The sequence below is a fragment of the Chelmon rostratus genome, chromosome 19, assembly GCF_017976325.1.
Source record: "Chelmon rostratus isolate fCheRos1 chromosome 19, fCheRos1.pri, whole genome shotgun sequence".
Lineage (NCBI taxonomy): Eukaryota > Metazoa > Chordata > Actinopteri > Chaetodontiformes > Chaetodontidae > Chelmon > Chelmon rostratus.
The window spans coordinates 7,536,922-7,550,253 of NC_055676.1; the positions used below are offsets into that span (position 1 = coordinate 7,536,922).

The following is a 13,332-nucleotide window of genomic DNA, read 5'->3' on the forward strand; positions in this document are numbered from 1 at the left end:
AAAGCAAACAGTGTGAAAATTGCCTGTAAACAGTTGGATCTGAGTCTCCTGATGAATTCAGTGTCTCTTTTATCAAAGTGAGGATGAGCCAGGGAGGAGAGGAGAGGCTGGGAGACGCGGGGAGGGAGGGAGGGTGGGAGACGGAGCGAGTGGGCGTGTAGGGAGGTCCACTTGCAGCTCCCCTCAGCCAATGAAGGCTTGTCACAGGGGACTCACGTGGACGAGGCGCTCTTAAAACCTAGCTCCTGACTTTTCCTCAAGTTCAATTTTTTGGGATTCCCTCCCACCCCCATCGCATCTCGTCCTTTTACTTGCCAGTTGTGACTATTTAACCCAGTTTACCTCTCCTTTTTTCGCTTCTGCCGCGCGCATCGCATCGCCCCGCGTCTTCCGCTTCTTCGCTGCTTTCTTTTCCCGCTGCAGCTCTCGGACTCCTATCCCTCTGCCTTTCTCTCTCTGTCTCTCTGCTTCGTGCGTTTTTCTTTTTTAAGTTTTCTTTTTTTTTTACTTAAAGAATGCCAACAGTTTTCATGTGTCGCCCGTGCGGCCACATGACGAGCTGTCCTTATTGTCCTCCTGCGGTCCTCTCTCAGGTCTGACGCGCCTGGACCTGTCCATGGTGCTGAAACGCATTTCATCCCCGAAGACACCGGTGTGCTGCTGCTGCTGCTGCTCTCACATTTCCACGAATTTTTGCGCATTTTCATCTTCTGCAGGTGTGATATTTCCAGCAATACCTGGTTCGTCTTCCCGTCGAGGCTTCTGAACTCAAAACAGGAGGAGTTGCCCCGAAAGGACGCAAAAAGAATCGATTGTGAGTCTCCACCAAAGAGCGGCTGCATCGATTTCAGGAGGACTCATCTTTCTAGACTTGACAAAAAGCAAGAAAAACGGATGCATGGACGATTGCTGTAACGCAACTTAGCCTGGAGATATTTTCTCTTTAAAGAACCAGTTGGGGAACTAGAAATAGCGGATGAATAATCTTCATTTGTAGCGAACCCGAAAACATTTTTCTTGGTGCGGGGAGGGGGGTCCTTTCTCTTCTACTGGAACAACTGAGACTTTAACACCCCCTCCCTCCCTAAAATAAAACTTGTCCTGAATACCAAATGTTAGTTTGAGGAGGCCTCGATCAAGACAATGGAGGCGTCCGCCAACGGGTCCAGTTTTGGCATCGACTCGCTGCTGTCCCACAGGCCTGGAAGTCCGGTGTCCAAAGGGGACAGCCTGGCGGGGGAGTGCCGCTCGCCTCTGGAGTTCAGCCCGAGATCAGACGTGGAGAGCGGCTGCTCGTCGCCTCCGTCGCCGCGGAGGGAGTGCGCGGAGGAGGTGGCCCAGAGGCAGGGTCACGGCGTCGGCCTGCCGCCGCACCTCCAGCACGCGCAGATATCGGCGGGGTCGCAGCAGAGGACCGTGACCTCGTCCTTCCTCATCAGAGACATTCTCGCGGACTGTAAGCCTCTGGCCGCCTGCGCGCCCTACTCCAGCAATGGACAGCCGACTCAGGAGGCGGGGAGGCTGGCCTCGAAGATTGCGGACGACTTTATGGAGAAAATCCACAGCAACTCGTCGTCAGACAGTGAATATAAAGGTAAGCAGAGGAAACCGGGGGTCTGCAGACGCAGTGATGGCGCTGCTCTGCTTTGCACATGAGAGTGGTGGTGCAACTGATTTGGCCTTCCGCTTTCAGACTGCACTTTCGGCTCCTGTAGAAAATATCGCATGTTATTTTTCTTGAAAATGTGATCAGTTGTATCTCAATTAGCTCGTTTTTCCTTTGAGTTGACTTTTATTTATCTTTGCTACAGGACCACAATTATGTACGCTGCTCAGCTGCAGCTTGTTTGACCTATTTATTCTGTGTTTAAAACCGATTTTTAATTTGGGCAAACCCCAATAAAATAATAATTGAACAGTGGAATTAAATGAGAGGGTCAGAGGGCTTGGCACAAAAACTGGGTTTCAATCTGAAAGAAAAAATAGAGTCGGTCGTGAAGTAGGAATAACAACCAATACATTTAAATGAAAGTCAAACTGCTGTCCAAAATATTATTGAAGCATTTTTCTGTGCTAAAACATTTAGAAACCTAAGGACATACAAATCTGATTAAAATAGTTATTTTTAAAAGATGTTTTAAGGCCTTTTCAGATATTTCATAATAGTAATAATAATATTAATAATACAAATAGTAATTATAGTAATTTGTAGTTTTACTTGTGAAAATAATATTTTGTTGCATGGACATTTTTAATTAATTTTCTGTGGTGTAATGAAAAGCTGTAGCATTTGGTGATGTTTATCAATAAACTGACACTACTCGTCATTAGTAGCAGGCCACCGGAAGCTATCAATAAGGCCAAATCGACCCGATCCTCTGCTGCATCACGGCGGCGGACACATGAGCTGCATCCCCGCGCGGTGACGGGTAACGACTTAATTTCCATACAGTTTGCGCATTTAAAAAACCGACGGACGGCCGCGTGCGTGCGCGGCGCGCTGCGGGCTTCGCATCAGCAGAAATATCAGGAAAGCATCTGTTGATGTCGGGGAGGCAAGAACGGGAGAGATGACAGGGTCGCCTCCAGATAAATGCCATCAAGGGCCTCTCTGTTTCCAATCATGTCAGCCATAACAGACATGTCACCTCCATTGACAGTTTAATGAAGCAGCGCCTGGAAGGACGACGGTCGCTGCAGGCTAAAGGAAAATACAGAACTAACATTTAAAACATCTGGAAGTTCTTTTTCTTCTTCTTATTATTATTATTAATACAGAAGTAGTTTTTATTAGATTCACCCCGGGCCGAGAGTGGTTTTCTCCCAAAATCACTTTTCCTGTAAAGCTATTGATACGGCGTCACGTCATCAATTTATTCAACCAATTCAGCTTGTGCGCGTGCGCGTGTGTCACAGCTCGAATGGAGATGCTCATCGACGCGCTGATTGATTGAAGGAGCCGCGGGGCCCACAGCGCGCCTGCACGGCAGCTTTGATTTCCACGAATCCGCCTCCTATAATATTTCGGGGATTTGATGCAATTTGTCCCCGGCGCTAATCAGATTTGTAACCGCGCAAGGCCGCCCGGCTCTTGATTTCCACTCATTTCCACGGTCCTGTGAAGTTTCTGCGGTCGCGGTTGAAAGGCTCGTCCTTCCCTTGTGGCTCAATTAGGCGGATTATTGTGCTTCTTGAGACGACTCAACTATTCAACTACCAAGATCTCTCGCCTCGCTCGCTTCTCCCCCCTTCTTCTTTTCTTGCCTTTCTTTCTTTCTTTTTTTTTTTTTGTTACAGAGAATTGACTATAAGGAGTGTATATCAATGCTCGCCCTGACATGACACCACGCAGAAAAAGAACAAAGGCTGCGGGTCTGCTGACGGGAGAAATATCAGATTGGAAGTGTGAATATTGGAAGAGCTTTTCATAACAATTTAAGACCAAATCAAATAGCTCCGCATCGCCTATAGGCACTGTTTCCAGCGCCGTGATTTCACACTCAGCACTCCGCACTGTCATTTCCTCTCAAATGCAGACGCGCAGCAATGAAACCCAACGTGCTGCTAAAAATCACACGCTTTTAACCATTTTAACAATAAATGCTTGGAGCGTTTTTGTCACTTTAAAATTCGCATAGAGCAAATTAGCACACTTTTGATTCATTCGGTGTTCAAACACGCGATTTGGAAATGACTCAAAATACAATTCGCGGTCTTATTTTCAGTGATTTCTCCCATTTTTCTCACGATGACGAGAAACGTGATAAAATGACGTTTGGAAACAAATAAAGTGTTGTAGGTTTGTGTCCCAAAGTTGGCCTTCATCACGTCTTTGGCGAGGGGGAGCAGGATTTTTATAATTCTAATTCTAATTCTAATATCAAATCTAGCTAATCGATCAACCAATTTTATATCTGAATGCATATATGTACACAAAGACACACAATGTATGAAAGTACGTGTGTACTGTATGAATGTTAGAATTGTTTTGCTTTCATCCACTTGTTGTCTCCTGAATCAAATCTTAGATTAAAGGAAGCAGCTTCACACTGATGAATAGCTATAAATGCAAAAAAAATCTTTTTTTTTTTAAATTTCAGTTCTATATTAGCCTGTCTGATATGATGCTGCTGCACAGATTTATTGACGCCTCCGTGCGTCGAGGGTGCCCGTTCACACAAAGATGGATGCAGGCCTGCGCTCTGTTTTCACCTTCTTCTCCTCTGCTCTGTCTCTTTTTCTGTCCGCCAGTGAAAGAAGAGGGGGACAGGGAGATCTCCAGCAGTAGAGACAGCCCTCAGGTCCGGCTGAAGAAGCCCAGGAAGGCCCGGACGGCCTTCACGGACCACCAGCTGGCCCAGCTGGAGCGCAGCTTCGAGCGGCAGAAGTACCTGAGCGTCCAGGACCGCATGGAGCTTGCGGCCTCCCTCAACCTCACCGACACACAGGTCAAGACCTGGTACCAGAACCGGAGGTAAAGACACTTAAGAGGGAGGAGGGAGGGCAGGAGGAGGAGGAGGAGGAGGGGGCATAATCTGGTTTCTCACGGCTGGCTCATGACGAGATGGACACAGGGACGCCATGTTTTCCTTTCTCCATCACCCGAAAGGTGACGTGAGTTCACTTCAACTGAGCCACGACCACCAGGCCAGTTAACCATGATCAGAACTACTGATTAATCTGACGAGTTCCTTCTCGATCCATTGATCAATCACTCGGTCCAGAAAACGTCAGAAAGCATCGGAGACAATTTTGTCCGAAGAAATTCAGTATCTATCTGGTAACTATCATGGTATAATTTGTATTTTCTTTTTTGACCTTTAATTTTGATTTGATTTATTTTAAGATTAAATCATGGACACACACTATTTCCTCAGTTTTCAGCATCTTCATACTGCGAGACATTTTTAAGGGCTCGCACGCGTTTTAAGTCTCGAAAGACCCCGCAAATAGTTTGAAAACCGAGGCGTCAACTTCCTGTGCATGAATAAAACTCCATGCACGTGTAAGAGAAACCGTCCTCCTCACTGGAAGAACATGTTTTTTGCAGCTTTCGGTTGAATTAACTTTAGCATTTATTTGTCTACAGTTTTGACTCTCAGCTAAATGACATAAATAAATATAAAAACAACACTTTGGACTATGAATAATGCATCGTTGCATGTGTGCGTATCAATAATTCAAACAAACCACTATATCTACTCAATTATCTTTATTATGAATTATTCACCTACATAGAGAGCATACTGGCAATCTAACAGACATCCTTGGGTGTGAATGCAAGTGGCAGGTTGGAGGTTTTGGTGATTTAAAAAGAAAAACAAAACAAAGAAAAAAGATGTATTCCTGACTTGTAATTGGACCCCTGGTAAACAGGAGGGACGTGTCTTGGTGTGTGTTAGATTCAGCACATGTGCAAAGGTTAAAACAGATTATTTTTGTTCCATTAAGGACAAAGTGGAAGAGGCAGACGGCGGTGGGACTCGAGCTGTTGGCGGAAGCTGGAAACTACTCCGCCCTGCAGAGGATGTTCCCGTCCCCGTACTTCTACCCGCAGAGCCTGGTGTCCAACCTGGACCCCGGAGCGGCCCTCTATCTCTACAGAGGCCCATCGGCGCCCCCGCCGGCCCTGCAGAGACCCCTGGTCCCGCGGATCCTGCTGCACGGGCTGCAGGGGGGGAGCGAGCCGCCCCCTCCGCCGCCTCCTCTGCCCCCCATGTCCGGCGTGCTTCCTCGGCCGGCTCAGCAGCGGTGAGCCGGCACCTGCAGAGCTTTTTGTTTGTTTTGTTTTGTTTTTTTGTGTTTTGTACGCCGACCTTGGCAGCTTTGGACTCATTAGAAGAAACGAAACAAAGATAAAAATGTGACGAACACGAGAAAAAGAAAAAGAAAACTGCTCAAGGCCTGGATGGTGCGAAATGACCGATTTAGGCTGAACTGTGGACGGAGCTGACTCAGACTGTCTGTGTGGAAAGTTTTTTTTTGGGGGGGGGGACATGAGCTTTATTTATAATTTATTTATTTTTCAATGTGAATCAAAGCATCTAAGTTATGTATTTATTTGAGCCAAGTTTCAGTATTTTCAGTGTTTTTCCTAACGACAGATGCAATTGTTGGTGGCACTCTGACCTGCAGTTTAATGCCAATTAGACCACTATTGGCATTATTATTATTATTATTATTATTATTATTATTATTATTATTATTATTATTATTATTATTATTATTATTATTATTATTATCATCATCATTATTATTATTATGTGGACGTTCATGGTAGCAGCAAAGGCGGGAATGAACCATGTAATCTGAACATAACACAGTTAGAGGATCCAAAGGAAGAAGTCGTTTTTGTCTTTTCTTTCTTAATCTGTCTTTCATTTTTCTTTTCACGCGAACAACGAGTTGATCAGCAGCCACAAACCTGTAAATAAGAATATTTTGCATTTTATTCGAAAGAGACTGATTTTAAAGAAACTTTTTTTTCTGTTGTTGTTGCTGGTTTGTTTGATCTACTCGTGTGTCTTTTTCAGACCACGGTGATCCAGTTTAACCTAATAGGCTAGATTAGCCACCAGAAACGAGTCTGAATGGGAAAAAAAGGAAAAAAAAAGCCTATTTGTGCGAGGAAGGACGGACTGCCTGCCTGGACCCACATGGAGGCAAAACACGAGAGCTACGGAAAGAAAGAAATCTATATAAAGTCTTTTTCTTGTTCTTAGTTGACGTTTTAGCGGAGAAAAATGTCAAGTAATTTATATATAAAAAGGAGTTTTATCCCTGCAGAGGGGGACATGGGGGACGCAATCACCTCAGTTTTTATTTTTCATTTTTTAAACAGGCCGATCGGACTCGGGTCCACGTCCAGGTGTAACTGCCTGTTGATTTGCTATCGATGTATTTGAACAGACGTTGTGCATTACTTATGTTACTTCATATGAAGCCGTGATAACCCCTTAATTGTTATAGCCTACTCTCCTTTGGTGAAAATGTATATTGCAGATATCAAACTTGTGGAGTGGTTCTCGTATATTTCCTGGATCGTTTTTTTGTTATTATTTATTTTTATTTTGATGATATTTTTTTTTCGTTCCTCTAGCTTCCCCCAAACTCTCTCCTCATTTCGTGAAGTTCATTTTTTTTGTGTGTGTGAAACTCACAGATAAAGTTGGACAGAAAAAGGGGGGATTTGATGTAAAAGAGAATTACTTTTATAAATGTGGAAATAAAAGTCTTTCATTTAATCACGTGGCTGCTGGAGTGTGTGTGTGTGTGTGTGTGTGTGTGCCACGGGTGGATTCAACACGTGGGTTCAGGCTATTCTGCAGAATGGATTTCTCCACCTAAAAGCTGCAGCAGGTGGACAGAGCAGCACGCGAGACTGCGCGTGTCGATTGGTCTCACGGCTGCAGTTTGTGTCCGCGTGTCATTGCATGACATTAGGTGTTACTTTTATTTTGTCCATCCACTGTTTACATTATGTTTAATCTGAAAGCAACTCATTTCAGGACAATCTTTCCACGATGAAATATTACGTCATTTTTAACATAATTTGCACACAAAAAGTAAAAACATTTGGTGTAAAAGTGGAGAAAATGTGATATTTTAACACTGTAGTTTGGTGCCAAAATAAAAGTCTCTATGTGGCCAAATCAAAAGGGATAACATCGTGTTTTCATACCAAACAAAGAAAAGTAGGTTTAAAGCAGGATATGCAGAGGCCTTCACTGGCCACTGTTAAAAAATACGACTATTTTTTATCATACAGTATCAGAACAAATGTCAGTGTCAACGAGCAAAGGCTGGGGAGGCGGGTGGCGCAGCTTTAATTAAACGTCTCCACTTTTCTGGAAGCAGCTCGAAAAGAAACACAATTTTAAGGACTGGCGGGTTTTTCTATTAGAGGTGAAAACGTGTATGAGTGAATTTGAACATGTCTGTCAAACGACTTTTCCCTCCTCTGTTTGGTTTAGTGTCGTTGATTTAATTTGTTTAATGTTGAGACGAAGAAAAAAAAGACAGTTAATAAGGGTGTCACCAGTGGAGCAAGTGCTTCCGTTTCCTTAACCTTTTCAAAAGAAGAGCGGAGATTTGCAGAGAGATTTGACGTTTTAAGTTCAATTTAGGCCAATGTTATGCTGTGTTAATTATACAAAAATATTGGCTTTTAATTAGGCCACTGATTACATTTATTCCCACCTTTCACTTTTGTGTTTTTAAGGTGCAAATGCATGAACACAGTTTTGATTGCAAGGTCCATGATTGGAAATTGATGGCAAACAGCAAGCGCGCACACGTAGCACACGCACGATCACCCCCCCCCCCCCCCCCCCCAACACACACAGACACACACATTACACACATTCAAAAGTGCAATCAAAGATCAATTCCAGCTTATGTCTTTAGAGAGGGGCCAACAAAGCAGAAGGGTGTTGTGTCCAAAATGGAGCCCCTGTCCTGTCCTGGTCTGGTCTTGCCGCCCCCTCCCCCTTTCACCGTTCCCACTTTCCTAAATTAGCAGCAGCAACTCCAATTCGTTTTCCATAAACAATGCAGGAGATGAAATATTAATGTTATGTGCGCAATTGTTTAAGTGCCCTAAATGATCCCATTTGGAAATTGATTGTTTCCATCCTTCTTTTCTTTGAGGGTGCTGGATGTGCGCTCCTCTGCCAAACGGCTCCAACAGCTGGTGACCGGGCTGGAGCTGACTGCAGACCGGGGATCAGCGTGGGGACAGCTGGTCAGCGGCTCCACCAACCACCACCCCTCCCCTCCGCCATACAAATTTCACCCAACCACCCAAGCACCAACCTCACTCTCCCCCCACCTCAAAGTCTGCGAGGCCCAAGTTATCCGGCCGTGGCGCGTTGGGGGTTAAAGGAGTTCAGGCTGACGGACAAGACTTGGCGTGTAGGATGTTAACGATTAGACAAAAGACTTTAATAGGTTTTAATTGAAAGTCGATAATGGGTTTGATAGCCAGCTCCCCCTGCTGTCATCCACGCATGGCACCTGTTATCTGGGGCCTCCACTTAGTGGCTGACCACGCCGTGAAATATCAGACTGACGGCCTGATAACTGGCGCGTTTATGATGCGTAAAATTGCATTAAAAATACAGTGAGCCGAGGCGAGTTTGGACGACGGGGAAAGTGGAGAGGGGAAAAAGGGGAAGGGAACAAATCAAACACCTCCCAACTTGCCAAAAGATCATTATAGTCCCATCATCGGGATCCGTGACCGATTCAGATAACGATGAGCCTTTTTTTTATGAAAAGGGGGTTATTCTTGCAAAGTGAACAGCTGATTATATAAGGAAAAGCCCCCGTGTGTCTTGTTGGATGACTCGGAGATATTTTTTCCCCCTTTTTCTTTGCATGTGAAAGGCTGGTGGTAAATCCCCCGGCTCTTACCGTGGATTGTCCCCGGCTCAGGGTTAATGAAGTGCGGATGGAGTCTCGTTGAGCTCCCGACAGACAAAAAAAAAAAAAAAAAAAGAAAAAAAAAAAGAAAGAAAGAAAGAGAAAAAGGCTTAGACCCAGAGGATCAGTGACTCTGCTTAATCCCATGGACTCCTAATAATAATAATTCAAGAGAAAGAACTAAACAAAAAAACAACCTTTTGATGAAATTAAGAGTGAATCAAAGCGTAATTTGCATTGTGCTCGTGGTGCGAAAGCTTTTATATTTCCTTTCATTCCTTTCAGTGGACCAATGAGGCAAATCTGCAGCTCGCATTAAGATGCCAGCGTTTTGTTGAAAAAATCCGCGGGGGAAGATGAAAAATAGATCAATTAAAATGTTCAAGAAACGCATGGCCTATTTTACCCAACAATAGCCGTAAACGAAAAGAACTAATTTTACAGTTTCGTGCGCATCAGCGAAACGCGCCTTTATATGAGCGATTATATCTGCCGTTAGAGAAGAAATTACATGAATTTAATCCCACATGCCTAAAGCCTCTATATCCTACAGTCTACTACATGTAGGGCATTTTGGTATAACCTTTGAAGGCATCATAGCACACAGAAGAGTTTCAAAACAGTAAAACCACTTTATTACACGTGCACCCTCATGTGTAACACTCCAAACAAAGTGTTTGACTTTACCTCTCAAAAAAGAGAAAGTTAAAGATTTTTTTTCTTCCACATCCACACACAAAGGCCTGTTTTTGTCTGCTCACAGTGCAATTAGAGTTTAAATAATGAAAGATGGAAAAATGATTAAATGTTTTCAAACACAAAGAGAAGTGAGAAGCAGGACGTATGTTTTCTTTTGAAAATCTTTTTTAAACGCACGCTTCAGTCTATGTGGTAAAAATGTAAATAAAGGCTGCAGCTGGATGCACTGGTGTTCATTTTATGGTTGCTGTATTTAGAGTCTGCAGCAGCCAGGGAAAAATAGGACAAATTGTAGGCATGACCCTGGCAAAGTCATCATTTTCCAAAATATATCCGACTTCTCTTTCATACTCAGATGTAAAATTATAGTTCAGCCAGCTCCATTCACCTCAGCAACATTTCTATGACTGAACAGGCTATAGCTGAAAAGAGAGGAAAGGAGAAGCTTGGTGTTAAAATGAGTCCGCCTCAGCAATGAACAGAGACACTTAGAGAGATAAAGTAGGCTACATGATGAAGTATCAGCTGGTGTGGAGAGGGAGAGCGTGGAGGAGTGAGAGGAGAGCAGCAGCCTCCCCTTTACAGAGCCGCTCCTTGCCTGGAGGTACGGGGGGCCGCGAGGAGGAATGAAAGCCTCGCGGAGCGGAGGGGAGATAACCCCGCTAATCATTTCCTCAATATGACGGGGGAGAACTACAAACTTGGGTCAGGGGCGCGGGGGATTGACATCCCAATCTCAGCAAATAATGAAAGCTTTCCTCTCGGATCAGAAGGAGGGTTAGGGAGGAAGGCAGGAGAGGAGAGCGGGAGAAGGGGGCCAGACGCCGGGAGGAGAGAGGTGGGGCTGCTGCTTCACAACCACCCACACGGCCTACACTGGAAACCCTCTCATTCTGTTGTTTCTACTGGACTGCAGAGGACGCTCAATATTCCAACTGACTGAAATTAGCATGTGCGACAGCTTCCAGATGTCCAGCTAAAAGTGCCAAAGAAACTTCTGTTACGTGGTCAAATTAACAGGCAGCAGAACTCCCAGCTTTAAGAAAAGTTTCACAAAAACAATAAAAACGTCTGTCGTCGAATTTATCAAAACAAACACTGCACTTTGTTTCGGTACCGTCGGCCATGTCTGGCTGAATTATTTGATTCTTCAGCTATGACCTAGCTAGCTAAGCTATCAATGCTAACATACAGTAAGTACGCTAGCTAACAGGTAGGCTAACTAATGCAGCATTTAGCCAACTCATTTTTCAAAGATGTTTATCTGAATTGCCACCCCTGTTGTAGCTAAACAGTTACAGAGCAGGATTAATTAGCATTTTTTATAATATTGATGTATTTGTAGTGCTAGTAGGAAATGAATAGTGTAGCAGGCAGCTAGCTGCTTTTAAATGATCCGAATTAAATGCATTAGTGTTAATGCTGGATTTTATTTAGGTGTAGATGCAGCTGCCAGTGATGGCGGCTTACACCCATTTTGTTGACACTTCCGCACTTCTTTTTGCCAACTGAGAAACACTGTAGCTGTCACAAATTCTCAATATCTCCAACTCGGAACGGCAACAAGGAGGCTGACATGCAGTTTTTCCCACTTGGCGGCTCATTAACGCGGTTTGAGCTGTGACATGAATGCAGCATTTTTTTGGTAACTATGCCTAATAAATTTCAGCACTGAAATCAATATTGTAGTGTACATTTCATAAAGGTTTTTTTTTTTAAACAATATAAGTCATATCTCAAATGCCTCTAGTTTAATTTAGTCTCAACACAAGGAACTTTCCCTAAATAAAATTGGCAAAATGAATAGGGAGTATTACATGTTATATACAGCAGATACAATTCCAGTGGGAATTATAGTAATTGTTTGTATTTTAAAGACACTGAGACATTAAGAATGTAAAAAAGCACAACACCTCATTCATTAACAAACAAATAGTTGATTTCTTCTTGATATGACTTGTATCCGTTTATCCCTAGGAGTGATGGAGGCTGTGTAGCTTGCAGCAGGGGGTCGGTGTAAACCACATTACTATCAGATGACACAGAGATTATTCAATCAATACCTTGTGGTGTTACGACAGGCTTCGCCGCCCGCCACACTGCGCTCCAGCAGCCACTTCAGTCAGACAACGTAGGAAAAAAAAAAAAAAAAAACACCCCGAGGCCCTGACCCCCACTGGCCAACCAGCCCTGGAAATGCCTCTGGGACCAGACGACAACCTCAAGCAATGAGTAAATCTCACACTGATCTGTACATGACTTCCAGACAAAGACATTCAAGGAAATGGTGAAGCCGGCCTTAAAATTCCACCTCAAACCAGTCGGGTTTTTATTTTTTTCAGCTTGAAAATGCAAAGTTATTCATCCGCCGCAGACACAACGTGATAAATTCAGCAAGAGTGAAACGCAGACTGAAAAATAAAGCTTCTCTGTGAAGACACTGACTATTTGATTAGAGATATGAGTTGGCTGCTATCTTGTGATTCATAGGGATGATAAATGCATCCATTAATCAATGGGATGCATTTCATCACTGGAATCTGAACTGACATTTTTGTGATTTCCATATTTCTGTAAGATGAGGGTTACCTGGCCCTTAACAGGTGAAAAGAACAAGCACCTAGACTGCTTAAAAAAACATTTTAATCCCATTATACATCCAAGGTCGACGCTCTCATAATAAAGCTGATTCTCCAAACCCGGAAAAATCTGATATTTTTTGAAACCACACAGTTTACAACATAGCAGCAATTTACTATTTATACGTGATCCCTGCATACAGCTTATACATGTAGAACAGCCTCCATGATCTGGTCTCATTTGAAAGCGGGCTAAATTAAAGGAAACAGGCAGGTTCTTGGACACCCCGGTGGACCCTGGGGGTCACTGACCAGGGCCACAGGGAGGCCTCTCCCCTCATAAACATAAAGGGAGGAGAGGCCATCAATAAATGATGAGGAGTGGTATACATGTATTTTTAACGGTGCTTCCGTGTGATGTCTGGCAGCTCTCTCACACTCTGTCTCCTGGTGGAGGGCAGAGAGCAGAGCAGGACCACGCATTTTTGAATTAGACCTTCCTGCCTCGCTCTCTGTGTGCCGGTTGGGGTGAGGACAGGGAGGGGGCTGAGTTAGGGGGCCAGGTGGTCTTTGTAAGGAAAGAAAAAAAAAAAGGTTCCTGCTTTTGCCAGCAGGGTCATTGCTGTTTGTC

General features: G+C 44.0%; 1 protein-coding gene across 1 annotated transcript; it reads left to right on the top strand.

Annotated features, from left to right (window-relative positions):
- Positions 1-1,143: 1,143 nt before the first annotated feature.
- Positions 1,144-5,755, top strand: barhl1b (BarH-like homeobox 1b). Its single transcript, XM_041960739.1, has 3 exons — positions 1,144-1,594; positions 4,252-4,474; positions 5,452-5,755. The coding sequence occupies exons 1-3, from the start codon at positions 1,144-1,146 to the stop codon at positions 5,753-5,755; spliced, it is 978 nt and encodes a 325-aa protein (XP_041816673.1).
- The last annotated feature ends 7,577 nt before the right edge of the window (positions 5,756-13,332 follow it).

Bases quoted from the DNA above. Each gene is read 5' to 3' on its own strand.
- barhl1b (XM_041960739.1), top strand. From the start codon at position 1,144: ATGGAGGCGTCCGCCAACGGGTCCAGTTTTGGCATCGACTCGCTGCTG. The intron at 1,595-4,251 runs GTAAGCAGAGGA...TCTGTCCGCCAG, and splicing joins GTCAGACAGTGAATATAAAG to TGAAAGAAGAGGGGGACAGG. The intron at 4,475-5,451 runs GTAAAGACACTT...TGTTCCATTAAG, and splicing joins ACCTGGTACCAGAACCGGAG to GACAAAGTGGAAGAGGCAGA.